At 42.8% G+C, this 13,749-nt stretch overlaps 1 protein-coding gene across 3 annotated transcripts in view; it reads right to left on the bottom strand.

Moving 5' to 3' along the window:
- Positions 1-13,749, bottom strand: part of ATXN7 (ataxin 7) — a gene marked incomplete at its 3' end in the record, with an annotated part of 129,400 nt that overhangs the window by 17,698 nt on the left and 97,953 nt on the right. For all 3 annotated transcript variants that reach the window (XM_080926538.1, XM_080926540.1, XM_080926539.1), the window contains 3 exons: positions 2,490-2,739; positions 707-969; positions 176-258 (listed from right to left, as the gene is read on the bottom strand). In XM_080926538.1, coding sequence (XP_080782664.1) covers positions 176-258; positions 707-969; positions 2,490-2,739 — 596 coding nt within the window. The remainder of the gene's footprint in view (positions 1-175; positions 259-706; positions 970-2,489; positions 2,740-13,749) is intronic.

The following is a 13,749-nucleotide window of genomic DNA, read 5'->3' as shown; positions in this document are numbered from 1 at the left end:
CTCACAAGTACAAGTTATGCTAACTTACATCATGTTTTGTCAAATGAATTTTTTTTCCCCATCACAAACAGGCAAGCACTGGCTCCTCATGGGTCAGACAAATGTGTGAACAGTATGGTATTGCCAACAACCCTGTACACAACAGCCTTCACTTCTGCCTTCAGACGGCACCTACCTTGCAAGTTAAAGACCTGGTGCAGGGCCTCTTGGTGTCCAGATCAATGACCCCACAGTGGATGTCAGGATCAAACTCTCTTTCTGTCAGAAGCACACAAACATTACTGCAGTGGGAGTACTGAAAACTACCTCCGTTCTTTTTAAACAAGAGGAATGTAAGATAGACAGATTATAGCTGTAAGAAGGCGTGCCATAATGTTAATGAACTCAGTGCAGATGGGGTGAGCACTGCGGTAAACACTGTCCCTGCCGGACAGAAAACCATCAGATGACTACAATGGCATTTGCTTATTTAGTTTACATAAGAGTTATCTATATTCAGAAAATCATGAGGAACAAATTTCCATACAGCAAGCGAATGTGTACATACAAGTAAGTGTGCTCTTTAAAACCACAAGACTGGTCCATCACGAAAGAACCTCTTCCCATGGCTCAAGTCGACCACCTTTAAGAAGGTCTTTCTTTCGTTTACAATCTGTACACCCAATTTTCTATACACAGAAGCTTTAAGAGAGAACTGTGATATTACCTGATAATCTCTTATTTAAAAACTTCCTGTTATTAGAACTGTCTTCAGGTTTCTTTTCCAGAGTAGGCATTGCAGGAAGCCCTTTGCCATTCAGAATCTGTCCGGGTGAAGGCAAGGTTGGCTTTGGTATTGAGGGACAGTTAAGGCCAGGCTTGACTGCAGAACTCACAGTAGCAGGACAGGCTGGCCCCACTGTGGATTTCAGTAGTGTGCCATCCATCTTCGGATGCATCTTTTCCACCTTCACAGAGGGCGTCATGCTGCTGCAGAAAAGTGAGATAAAAAGAACCAGAGCCCTGTTACTCCAGAGGGATAGAAGCAGAGCCTCAATCTACCCAAGGATGCACTGGCTCTGGGAAGGCCTTCTACATTTTGTTTGAACCACTAAGAAATGCTGGTAGAGTTCACAGCTATCCAAGTTTGTAAGCCCTTTTAACAAAAAGCCTGGTGTATAAAATTGGCTTCTTTTATCCTTTTGAAAACCTTTTCCTTGGACCTATAGGAAATTCAGATCCCACTGTCAACACAGTTTCTACAAGAAGCAAAACATGAGTTCTAGAAGGACCAAGATGGTGCCACAGAATTCCAGGACAATTCCTCACAAGAGCCATCACATTAATGAAAGACAGGTTCTGAGAACTTGAGTGCAGACACCTAACACAACGCCGAATGTCCCCTGAAGTGGCTCTGCTGCTGCCAACAAGTAAGATTTGAATCAGCAAGTCATGTGTTACCATTTAGGCTCTCCAATCCTCCCTCAACACAGCTTAGGAACTGGCAACCCGTTGGTGAGCAGGAAGACCTGTGCCACTAACAAAGCCATTTCTCTTATGATCTTACTGACACTGTTATTTTGCCTGGTAAAAGTAATGTCAGCAAAACCCTAATGCTTTCTGTGGCTTTCAGACGGGTGTAGAAGCGAAAGCCAGGTTTCCTGTGTTCATTCTCAATGAGCAGGGTCTGAGGGCTCAGAGACCAGAGACAGCAGTGAAGAAGTGTTCCTGGAATAGCCTGACAACACAGAAACTGCAAACTCCCCTGGCCTCGCCCAGTTGGCAAGGTCCTTGAGCAACAGCAGGTACTGAACTGTCCTCTGAGATAACCAGAGTTATAACACATCTTGAACAAAATGTGTGGTATACCCTCCCCCCAAAAGAGAAGGCGGCCAAGGAAACACTACTTGCTGTCAGGCTGCAAGCTATCATGACAAAGCACAGTAAAGACACACTTCAACCAGAGTGTGTAGTCTATGCTCCTTCACATTACCTCAAGAAAGCGCCTAGGTCCACACCCACTTTACAAGCTTGTCAAAGAAACCATGGAAACGAGACTCCTTCCAGTCTTTCCTCCTCACTGCTGTGACTTAAACCCTGATGCCTTAGACTCCAGGAGAATTAGTGCCTCACTTCCACCAGGAAGACAATAGAAGTAGAATTTGAACCCAGATCTCTATGACTTCAAGACCTCACATAAAGCATCTACACATATACTTCCTTTACCCATGTGAAAAAAGAGATAACAATACATTCTCACAGGGATATTATGGTCAATACATGACATCACAGACAAATACAGCTCATTTTTAATAACTCACATGGGAAAGGATCAATAAATATTACTAGCCTTATTAATATTGTGATAACTTGAACAGCTTCCAACCTGAGGAAGGGAAAGGAAGAGAGCTAACAGTGTCCGTAAACTCCGCCAAGTGAACCCTCCAATGACTCACAGACATTCCTGGCAGTTAAGGTAAGCCTTTACAAACCCATGTGGTCATACTTACACTCTTCCATGGGGGGCTTTAGTCTGCTGCATGGGATGCATGGGCTTCATGTTCCCCCTGAGCTGCAGTTTCTCTTTGGGCAATCTGAGCAACTTAGAGCTTGAGGATGCGCAAAGGACCCCTCCACCAGGAGGCCGGCTGCCTCCGCTGGTACCGCCGCCTTTGCTTTTGGACAGAGAAGGGAAGAGGGAAAATACTGAAGTGTGAGGAACAGCCAAGGAAGGCTTGCTAGATGAGCTATGTCTTCTTTCTGAAACAGAAAACAAACACAAAAAAGAACATGTTACAGGCAGTCCTTGAATGGAAAGCTAAGACAGATCCCTGAAACCAAACAATACTTTTCTGTTAAAACATACATCATTGGACTGGAGAGATGGCTCAGTGGTTAAGAGCACTGACTGCTCTTCCTGACGTCCTGAGTTCAATTCCCAGCAACCACATGGTGGCTCACAACCATCTGTAATGAAATCTGATGCCCTCTCTTGGTGTGTCTGAAGACAGCTACAGTATACTTATATATAATAAATAAATAAATCTTTAAAAAAACAAAAATATCATTAAGTAAATGTGCTCTCAATCCAGCAGCCCTCCCCCCTTCGTTTGTTTGCTTGCTTGCTTTTGGTTTTTCACAGTTTCTTTGTGTGGCCTTGGCTACCCTGGAACTTGCTCTCCAGCCAACACTGGCCTCGAACTCGCACAGATACCCTGCCTCTGTCTAAGTACTGGGATTAAAGGTATGTACCACTGCCACCTGAAGAAAGCTCTCATGCAGGCCCCACCACTCAGTTATTAACTACCAACTGGTCTTCTGTCTCCAGTGTACATCAACATGCAAAGGTTAACCACATAAACCCATTCAGAAATTAAAGCATTAAACATGAGCAAACACTTGTTGTTTGAATGGGACGGTTCACGCTGAGGAAATGATCCACTCATCCGCAGTTCTGCTAGTTGGCACTGCCTGGTGTGCCTTCACTCTTTCTAGCACAATACCTGATTCTCAGAATGGAAAACTGTAAGAACAGACCCACCAGCTGGCCTGTGACAACCAAACAGGAACACGACTAGGACCATCTTAGCATTCTCTAAGAACCTGCTGAGCTGTTCAGGTCAATCGTTTCAAACTGCTCCCACCTTTAAAAAAAAAAACTCAGTTGACTACAGATGGCATAACTCTGCTTCACACAGCTAAGATGCCAAAGGCCCAAGACAAAAACATCACAGAGAGGTAGGCATGTTTCTTTTCCTTCTGCTGAAGCCAGGAAGTAATGTATGGGTAAGTAGGACTACAAAGGTGTAACTAAGAACAACTCTACTTGAGAATAAGGTCTGACAGCAAATGCAAACAACCACAAACCAGCTGTTCAAAACACCCCCAAGTGAGTTCATCATTTGATAATGTGGTTTGAGGATCTTGTGGTGGTAGCTCAATAGCAGCCCTGACCTCAGAATTTAAATCTCATATTGTTTTAAGGCTTTATAGGATTAGCAAACCATCATTATCACAATATGGAAAACCATATGGACACTTGAAACACTGTGTTAGAATCAACAACTATAAGCACCACTGAAACAGCTCATTTTCAAATCTTCTCACTGTGGAGAAACTCTTGGTGAATGTAGGACCTCACTCAGAAAGGGCCAGTAGTTCTGTGGTCTGTGCCATGTACTTCAGGGACAGGTTCACACCACAACGGGGTAGCAAAATCCAAATTCTCCAAATCAACGACAGAGAGGCTACAATCAAGTTAAGAGCCAAACAGAGAGCCACCTAAATGTGCTTCCTTACCTGGCCCTGACCCTACACCCCCATCACACGAAACTGTGTGCAAGGAATGTGCCCTGATGTAATTTCAGCTTAATGTTTTCTTCTATTTAGTACCTCAATTGTTTTGTTCAAAACATAGTCTTCCTAGCTAGGAATGGAGGGGCTTGGTCCCCACACTCAGGAGACTGAGGAAGTTTGAAAGCTGGTGCTAACGTCTAGACCAGTCCCAATGCGCAATGCCCCACCCCACCACCACATGCAGTCAGTCACAAAAACAACAGACTCATACACACATGCACGCACATAAGCTAAAAAGAAACTCCAGTTGTAGCACGTTTGAGGTTCTGATGTCAGCTACACTGTTAAACTATTTAATTAAATTTTAAAGGTGAAAAGAACTAGTCAAAACTTAGCTTGTCTCTTTTGTTATTCTAAAATGCATCTAACACCCAAGTGTTCCAGCACTTTTCAGTAACAATTGGAAAGATATGTCACAATTTTGCTGGCTGCTCAAGGTGAGCAGTATTTCCAGGAGTGCCATCTGCTATCCACAGAACAGTCTTCAGTTGTCATCATTAAGACTGCTACAGCTTTTACTCTGAGAATAAGCGTTTTCAATCGGCAGCAGCCCAGGGGTTGCTAACCTTGGCTACTGAAATGACTCAGAGAGCTGTCAATGCTCTAAGGTCAGTCTCCTGAGTGTGGGGACCAAGTACCTTTCTGAGCATGGTGATGTGCACCTGTAAGCCCAGCCTTGACAGAGTTGAAGGACGGCAAGCTAGATGATGTGAGGACTAAAAGAAAGTGCTGCTGTGTTGGCTCAGTGATGTTTCTTCTTTGTGAGAATTACTGGGACTAGAAAGCCCTCAAGAATGGGCCACTTGGAATGAAGATTTATGAATGAGAGACTTCTATTCAAGAAACTTGCAACCCACAATAGAAAAACACAAGTATAAGCAAGTTAACAAAACTCCCCTAAAGGACTGTTACCAATCAATACTGAATTTATATATATATATATATATATATATATATATATATAGAGAGAGAGAGAGAGAGAGAAATTTTATATATATATACATATATACACGTGTATATATATACACGTGTGTGTATATATGAATGTATGTATCAAAATAGGCACAATGTTAGAAGATGTCACAGTGTGCTGAGGACATGCCCAGTGACCTTTCAGAGGACACAGCAAATGAATGGTGTATGGAAATAACTCCATGACCCAGGAAGGAATATCTTCAACACACAAGAAAATCTCAGCAAAATGAATGAGCTAAATAGCAGTATCAGAAAAGAACAGGGAATTAGGTTATTGCAATTGAAAGAAGAAAAACAGAAGAAAAGGTACCAGAAGATAAGTGACTGACAAATGGCTACATTTATAAACATGAACTAGTTCATGCACACACGAAAAACATCTGGGTTATAAACAAGAGTGCACCCCTAAGAAAGAATGGTTCAGAAAGAACAACAGAGACTAAGGACACAAAGACACATTCAATGAAATTAGTGATTTCCCACTCCTAGAGAAAGACACTGGTTTCCAAGCAGGGTAGTCTTTAGAGCCTAAACAGACATGATCACAGAATACACTCTCCCATGAGATACTATGATCAAGGTGTTAAAACTACAATGAAACAAACAGAAGAAGCAACAGTTCTAAGGGGAAAGGACAACAAAGTCAATACCCCAACAACAGCCCATCTCTCATCAGCAACTCCCCATGCGGCCTGTGTGCAGATGTCTGCAGAGCAGCGCGTGTCTGTAAGCTACTCAGGATGGGGACTGGGAGGACACTTTGCCTCTGGAAGAGCAGCAGCAGCACCTACCCGCTGAGCCAACTCTCCTGCCCCTTACGTAACACGTTTAAAGATTTGAGAACAAGTGCTCCCAATTAAATTTGCTCTTTAACGACACTGAGGGAAACAGACTGGTACTCCAAGTCAAAGCCACTCAAGAGTGCCAAGTCAACACTCCAGTAATAACTGAAACCAACACGGCACATGCAAAGGAGATAGGGCTCACTGCTACTCTAACTCTTCTGTGTTTTCCAAACTTATCCTTCTTACCACAAGCCACGTAAACTACAGCTTTTTGGTCTTTTTTAATTTTAGGTTAATTCTGCCTGCATGTGTGTATGTGACCACTGGAGGCCAGAAGAGCGCCCTCTGCAGGAGTGACCAGAGTGCTCTTGGACCCCAGTCAACTCTTAAGCCCATTTTGTTGTTGTCAATATTTTAATAAGTTACTTAAAAGTTATTTTCAATTTTGTCATTTTCCCTTCTTCCTTAGTTTAACAAATTTCTCCAGAAAGTATTCCTGGTATCTTAGGAGCACTGTCGTTGAGTTTCTGGACTTAGCTGTGGTAATCTCTACCACTTAGTCACCAGCAGGGCCCCATCTGCTATGGACAACCTTCTCCACTCCTGTCATTTCCAAACGGGCTGCAAGGTCAAGTAGCAGGACTCTCAGATGACAGCCATTTCCAAGTCAATACATCCTCGAGGGAACAGTGACCTTAAAATGACTACTTATGGCAATCCACACAAGCTAGTTTGCTTTCTGTAGCCCGGATAAAACACTGATCAAAAACAACATGGGGAGGAAAGAGAAGGGTTTGTTTGGTTTACAGACTATCATCAAAGAATCCTATGCAAGAATTCAAGATAGGAAACTGAAGGCAGAAACTAAAGGAAGAGACCATTGAAGAAGAACGCTGCTACTTACTTTCTCGATTCTCTTGGTTTGCCCACCCGATTTTTCTAAAGCCCAGGTTTATCTGCCCAGGATTAGCACTACTCACCCACCGGGGGCTGAGCTAGGCCCTCCTATATTAACCAGCAATCAAGATAATGCCTCCAGACAAGCCCACAGGCCCACAGGTTAATCAAATGGAGTCCTCAAATGAGGCTCCCACTTCCCAAGTATTATAGCTCAAAAGAGAAAGAGAAAGATCTCATCTAGGGTGTGAGTGTGTGTGTGTGTGTGGGGGGGGGGGGGGTTGGGTGTGTCCTTGCTTGAGGCAGCATCACTTAGCTGGGTGTGTGCTTGGAGAGCCTAAGGCCTTATCTTACTTCTCTTTTGCCTCTTTGCTTACCGAGGCTTGCAGTCACAATGGGAGATCACAGTTTGCTGCCCCAGATGCCAGGCCTTCCCCACCCTCATGGAACCAATCATACACCAATCATGAGCTCTTTTCTGTTTGTTTTTCAAGACAGGGTTTCTTTGAATAGCTGTCCTGGAACTTGCTCTATAAACTACGCTGGCCTTGAACTCACAGAGCGGTCTGGCTCTGCCTCCTGAGTGCTGGGATTAAAGGCACGTACTACCACCATTTAGCTCAAAATAAGCTCTTTCTTAGATCGCCTTTGGTCATAGTGTTATATCATAACGGAATAAAGTAATACACCAGGTCTGAGGTCTGTCAATTGACAGGTGAAGCTAACTATAGCACCACACAAAGCAGCTGATATAAATACCTGTTTGTTCAATACACTAGAGAGTAATAGGAGGTCTGTGGTACAGGAAGAAAAACTCCACTAGAATTGTGTGTGTGTGTGTGTGTGTGTTTCATATACTGGGTATCAGATTCTCAAACAGGTTTCTCATAGCAATTGTATTACAATTCAGGTCCCCAACTTAAATTAGGTCAACTTTCTTTGGGTTTTGGTTGCTGTTGTTTTTGTTTTTTAAGATTTATTTATTTTTATTTATATGAGTACACTGCAGCTGTCTTTAGACACACCAGAAGAGGGCATCAGATCTCATTACAGATGGTGTGAGCCACCATGTGGTTGCTGAGGAATTGAACTCAGGACCTCTGCAAGAGCAGTCAGTGCTCTTAACTGCTGAGCCATCTCTCCGGTCTGTTTTTGAATATTTTATGATGGTGCAATAGTGATGCCTACTCATGTATACTGTTTCTAAACTAAAATGCTCAGATTAGGAATGTCTAATGTATTTTTAAAGTTTTATCTTTCCACTTTTTAAAATAAGATTAACTATCATATGCAATGTACTGACTCTCAAGATCAAATGATTAGGTAAAACGAACCACTCACTTAGATAAAATCATTTCTACCACACTGTTCATTCTGAGAATGCAACATTTCTTCCAAAACCACTAATACACTGTTGAATAATTTGACCATAACAAATTGCACTTGCTTGTATGTAATATATATGGGTGATGAGTTTGTGGTCAGAGGGATCAGAGGACAACGCCCACCCCTCCCCCAAAAACACAAAACAAAACAATATACTACTGCCATTGCTCCTGGTCGCCTATGAGAACTCAATGGTAAAACCCATTAGAGAAACACTAACTACAGGACATAAAAATAAATCACTTTGGTCCTGAAGAGGAAGCTTTGTAGCTTTGGAAATTGCTATGAAGGCTTCTAGGATAAGCTTCACATCAACAGTCTTATCCAGCTACGAATCCTGTCAGCTACCGCTGTGACTAACACGGTAAGGTAAAGGGGATAATCAATTACTTTCCTACTGGGTTTAAGGCTAGCTCCACATAAAGAAATCCATACCTGGTCCTGTAAATCTGGAGAAAAACCCATATTTGGGGAGCTTTATTAGACTAGAGTCACAGAAGTTACGGAATAAATCTGTTTCTCTGTCTCTGTCCACTGTCTGTCTCTATCCCTATCTATCTATCTATCTATCTATCTATCTATCTATCTATCTACCTACCTATCATCTATCTATCATCTATCTATCTATCTATCTGGAATTTATTGGAATGACTTACAGTCAGCAGTCCACCTAACCCAAAAATGGGCAGCTGTGAATGGAAGTCCAAGAATCTAGTAGTTGCTCAGTCCCATGAGGCTACTTGTTTCAGCTGGTCTTCTGTAGAAGTGGGTTCCAACAGATGTGCTGGCAAGTAAGTGCAAGCAGGCGAAGAAGAATGAATCTTCTTTCTTCCATTGTCCTTATGTAGGCCTCCAGCAGAAAGTGTGGCTCAGATTAAAGGTATGTACCCCTCACCCGGATCTGTGACTTGTTTTGTCCCCGGCTGACCTTGAACTCGGAGATCTCCTTGCCTAAGTCTCCTGATATTAAGGGTATTTACTACCTTCCCTGGCCCTAAGCTTTTCACTATGCCTCAAGATCTCCATACAAAGATCCAAGTCAGAAAGTTGTGTTTTCCAGCTTCAAGATCTGGATCACAGGTGAGCTCTCCAATTCTGGATTGTAGTTCATTCCAGATACAGTCAAGATGACAACCAGGAATAGCCATTACAATGGCCCACAATTAGTGAGTGTGATGGTTTGTGTGTATGCTTGGCCCTGGAAGTGGTACTATTTGGAGGTGTAGTCTTGTTGGAATTGGTGTCGCATACTTGCTGTCTGGAATTCTGCTAGCAGCCTTCAGATGAAGATGTAGAACTCTCAGTTCCTCCTGCGCCATGCCTGCCAGGATGCTGTCATGCTCTTTCCTTGGTGATACTGCACTGAACTTCTAAACCTGTAAGCCAGACCCAATTACATGTTGTTTTTATAAGGATTGCCTTGGTCATGATGGCTGTTCATAGCAGTAAAACCCAAACTAAAACAGTGAGCTACTTAAAGAGGAAATAAACACAAAATGGGGAAGAAGTAGAGAAGTGGGTCTGGGAAGTACTGCAAGGAGAAATGGAGTGAACATAATTAATTATATGCATACATCAAACTCTTAAAAAAATACAGGTATTTTAAAAGAAGTAGGAGATGAATGTAGCACACTCCACCTATCTTAACCAGCCACATGGGAATACACAAAATGTCCATACCTCCAGTACCCACATTTCCACTCTCGGGGATACTACACTCCACATCTGGGATCTCCTCCTCTTCAGCTTCCCAACAACTCGCATGTGGTAACCCTTTCCACGGCCGATCACGGAGGAACGCCAGGTCTTCTCAGAGTTGGTACTGACCTTTCGCATGCTTGCTCTTTCCTCATCCTGCACATTTTATGTGTTGTGCTATTACCTCTGGTGTTTTTACTGCAGTTTACAACTGACTAACTTCTGCCATGTCCTTTTCAGTTTGCTACTCTCATCACGCTACTGTCCTTGTGTTGTCTAGCTAACATCTGTTCCCGCCTGCTAACTCAAAGTAAGCACCGGAGTACTGGTTCTCAACCTTCCTGACACTGCAGCCCTTCAGTACAGTTCCCCACATTGTAGTGACCTCCAACCACAAAATTATTTCTGTAGCTACATCATAACTGTAATTTTGTTAGTTATGAATCATAAATACCCATGTTTTCTGACAGTTTTAGGGGACCCTTAGGAAAGGGTCACTTGAGCTCCAAAGAAGTCATAACCCACAGGTTACAAACCTCTGCATTAGCAACTCAAGACTCCAGATTTCTAAGATTTACTTTTGAGGGTATGCATGATGTGTGATTTGTGCTTGTATTATGTGTGTGTTCCTGTGAGTACAAGCACACATGTGCCAGGAACACGTACAGAGATTAGATGCCAGTCCTTCCTTGCCTTCCACTCTGAGAAAAGGCATGTTAGTGGTGACTGCCTATGCTAGACTAGCTCCCGTGGTGCTGCAGGGACTCTTCTTGGACTGTCTCACTCTAGGAGCACTAGGATTACAGACATACCCTGCATGCCCAGGGTTATGTAGGTTCTGGGAATCTCAACTCAGGTGTTCACTCTCAACAGTCATTTTATCCACTGAGCCATCTGTCCAGAACTAGATTTACAAGGTTTAAAGTCTGCTGATACATATTTCAACAAATGTAACTCATTATTTATAAAGAATCATAAAATTGTCATTTACTAAAGAATTCAAAACACACTGTATCACTGAGTATAATTTAGATAAGGGCAGAAACTATCAGCTCAGGTCTTTATCATGTTACTGATTTCAGCCTTCCCTCACACCAGGAGCTGGCACCTTACCCTGCGAGGAACAGCACCTGGCCTTCTCCTCAAGTGAAACTAAACACAACTGGGCTTGCATTAGACCCCTTGTATCTCCTTATTTTCATAAGTTTTTAAGCCGGTCATACAGCTCTTTCTTTTTTTAATAGCAGTTGTTCAGATATCAGAAGAGAAATGCTCACAGGTAGGTTAGGAACTCTATCTTGGGTAGACAAAGTGGTTGCCAGATGCTAAGAATAACTACTGTGTGTTTTGCTGAACAGACCAAGTTACATTGTCAAAGCACTTCTCTTTCCAATATCTGGCTTCAGGCCAGAGAAAGCAAACTTTGTTCCTGAATGGGGGGGTGCGGTAAATGAGCAGCTCCGTGGACTGAGACATGCCCACCAACAGACAGATCCACACAGATAGAGGAAGCTTTGGGAAGGTACTGTGTCTTAGGGTTTTACTGCTGTGAACAGACACCATGACCAAGTCAAGTCTTATAAAAACAACATTTAATTGGGGCTGGTTTACAGTTTCAGAGGTTTAGTCCATTATCATCAAGGCTGAAGTGTGACAGCATCCAGGCAGGCATAGTACAGACAGAGCTGGGAGTTCTACATCTTCATCTGAAGGCTGCTAGAGAATATTGGCTTCCAGGCAGCTAGGATGAGGGTCTTAAAGCCCACATCCAGTGACAAGCCACACCTACTCCAGCAGGGCCACGCCCTCTAAAATTGCCACTCCCTGGGCAGAGCATATACAAACCATCACAGACAGTAAAAGAAAGACACTGTATACACAGGTGGGTGGGGTCAGCATACAGAGAAAGGGATAAAAAGGGAGAGGAGACCGACCGAGAGGGAAGGAGTTGGGAAAGAGAGGTCAGGACATCCACCAACACACTGTATGACATGTGGCACCCCCCCACCCCAGGGCAAGAGGATAAGAGGGGAGAGGGAGGGGTGCTCCATCTAGTTTCCAAAGGGAAGACAACCAAGAGCACTTAATTTATAACTGAATTCATGCTGAGTTATTTTTGTTCCCTAATTATGAGTATTAAAACCTGGGTATAAATCAAAAGAAATAAAACAAATAATCACACCTTTTAATCTGTTTTAATATTAAATATTTGATCTTAAGAATACAGCTTTTTAAAAATATTTTTCAAGGTAGTTTATAAACCCTTAAAATTTGTGAATTTTTTAATGCTAAACAACACTGAACTGAATAGAATTGACATGATTATTAAATACATACTTTTTGGGGGGCTAAGTGAGTAAAGCCCTTGACACCACCACATGAGGACCTCGGTTCAAGCCTCCAGAACCTACATGACAATGGATGCAGCACCACGAATGTGCAATCCCTGCATCCTACAGCCATAGAGGACAACACAGGAGAACCTCAGCAGCCTCTAGGCAGTTAGCCTGGCTTTTACACGGTGGCAAGAGGTGAGAACCGACACCCAGGTTGTCCTCACACTGCCATACTTATGCTATGGCACACGGATACCCCACACTCACTCACACACACAGACACACGGTGGATTCAGAGAGAGCTCTTTAAAAAAAAATCTATTAGAGTTCCAGTCTCAATTTACACATCCAAAACACAGCAAGGGACACATCACCATTCATGACCACAGTCCTTTAGTGGGCACCATGCAAACAGGATAACAGGTAAGAAAAGCCCCTTCTACTTGGGCTCTTTTCTTGAATCTTACTAAATGTCTTTACTGTTCTTTTATCATCCAAGAGACTAAGATGAGACATCTCAGCAGAGTCAGTAGCAACTTGTTCCAAGCACAAGCACATTATAGAATTTGGGAGACTGTCTCAGTCTGATTATTTTCCTAACACAGTAGTAAAATTCTCCAGTCTGATAAGGCTCATCAGTGGAAAAAAATGTTATGCTAGTATCTCTTAAGTACCATTGCATAGTTACCCAGCATGCTGCAGACTAACAGTCCCCCATGGCAACATGGCTGACAGGAGGCTACAGGTTCCCGCTGCTACCTAGGACCCACAGACAGTATCCTTGACTCCAGAGGTCAGGACTGAAACCTTGCCTTTCACTGTAGTGACTTCCTGAGGGCCTCTGGAGCTTCTCGGCTGCACTTGAGAAGCAGGAAGCTCATGTGCTAAGCCCTTTTCAGAGAGCAGCTTAGGAAAGACTTAGAATTTATACAAAAGTATAGAAATTCACAACAAAGAATGTTTAGTCAGCCAATTTTGTTTTATAATTTTAAGAGTTAGCTTATTTTCCTGACAAGTCTCAAGTAAAACTCAGGAGAAAAAAAAAAACAAGAGAGAGACAGCATGGAAGAAGGGAATCATAGTACACATTCAGCCTAGTAATGGTATCAAGCCCATGACTTTCTTTAAATGAAATTCACACTTCAAGATACTGCCAGAGAAAACTAAACAGTCTGTACGTGGCATCAGGCAATGTATAAATTCAGTCTCTGAAAGTCTCACTCCAGACATGCCCACCATTATTCTCAGTTAAAGCAAAGACTTAATGATCAGCCTTACACCTGCTCATAGCATGCATGTCAAGTATATGAGAAACACATATTGATTATTCTTGGCCA

The sequence above is a fragment of the Micromys minutus genome, assembly GCF_963924665.1.
Source record: "Micromys minutus genome assembly, chromosome: 12".
Taxonomy (NCBI): Eukaryota; Metazoa; Chordata; class Mammalia; order Rodentia; family Muridae; genus Micromys; species Micromys minutus.
This window is presented reverse-complemented; position numbering and strand designations above follow the sequence as displayed.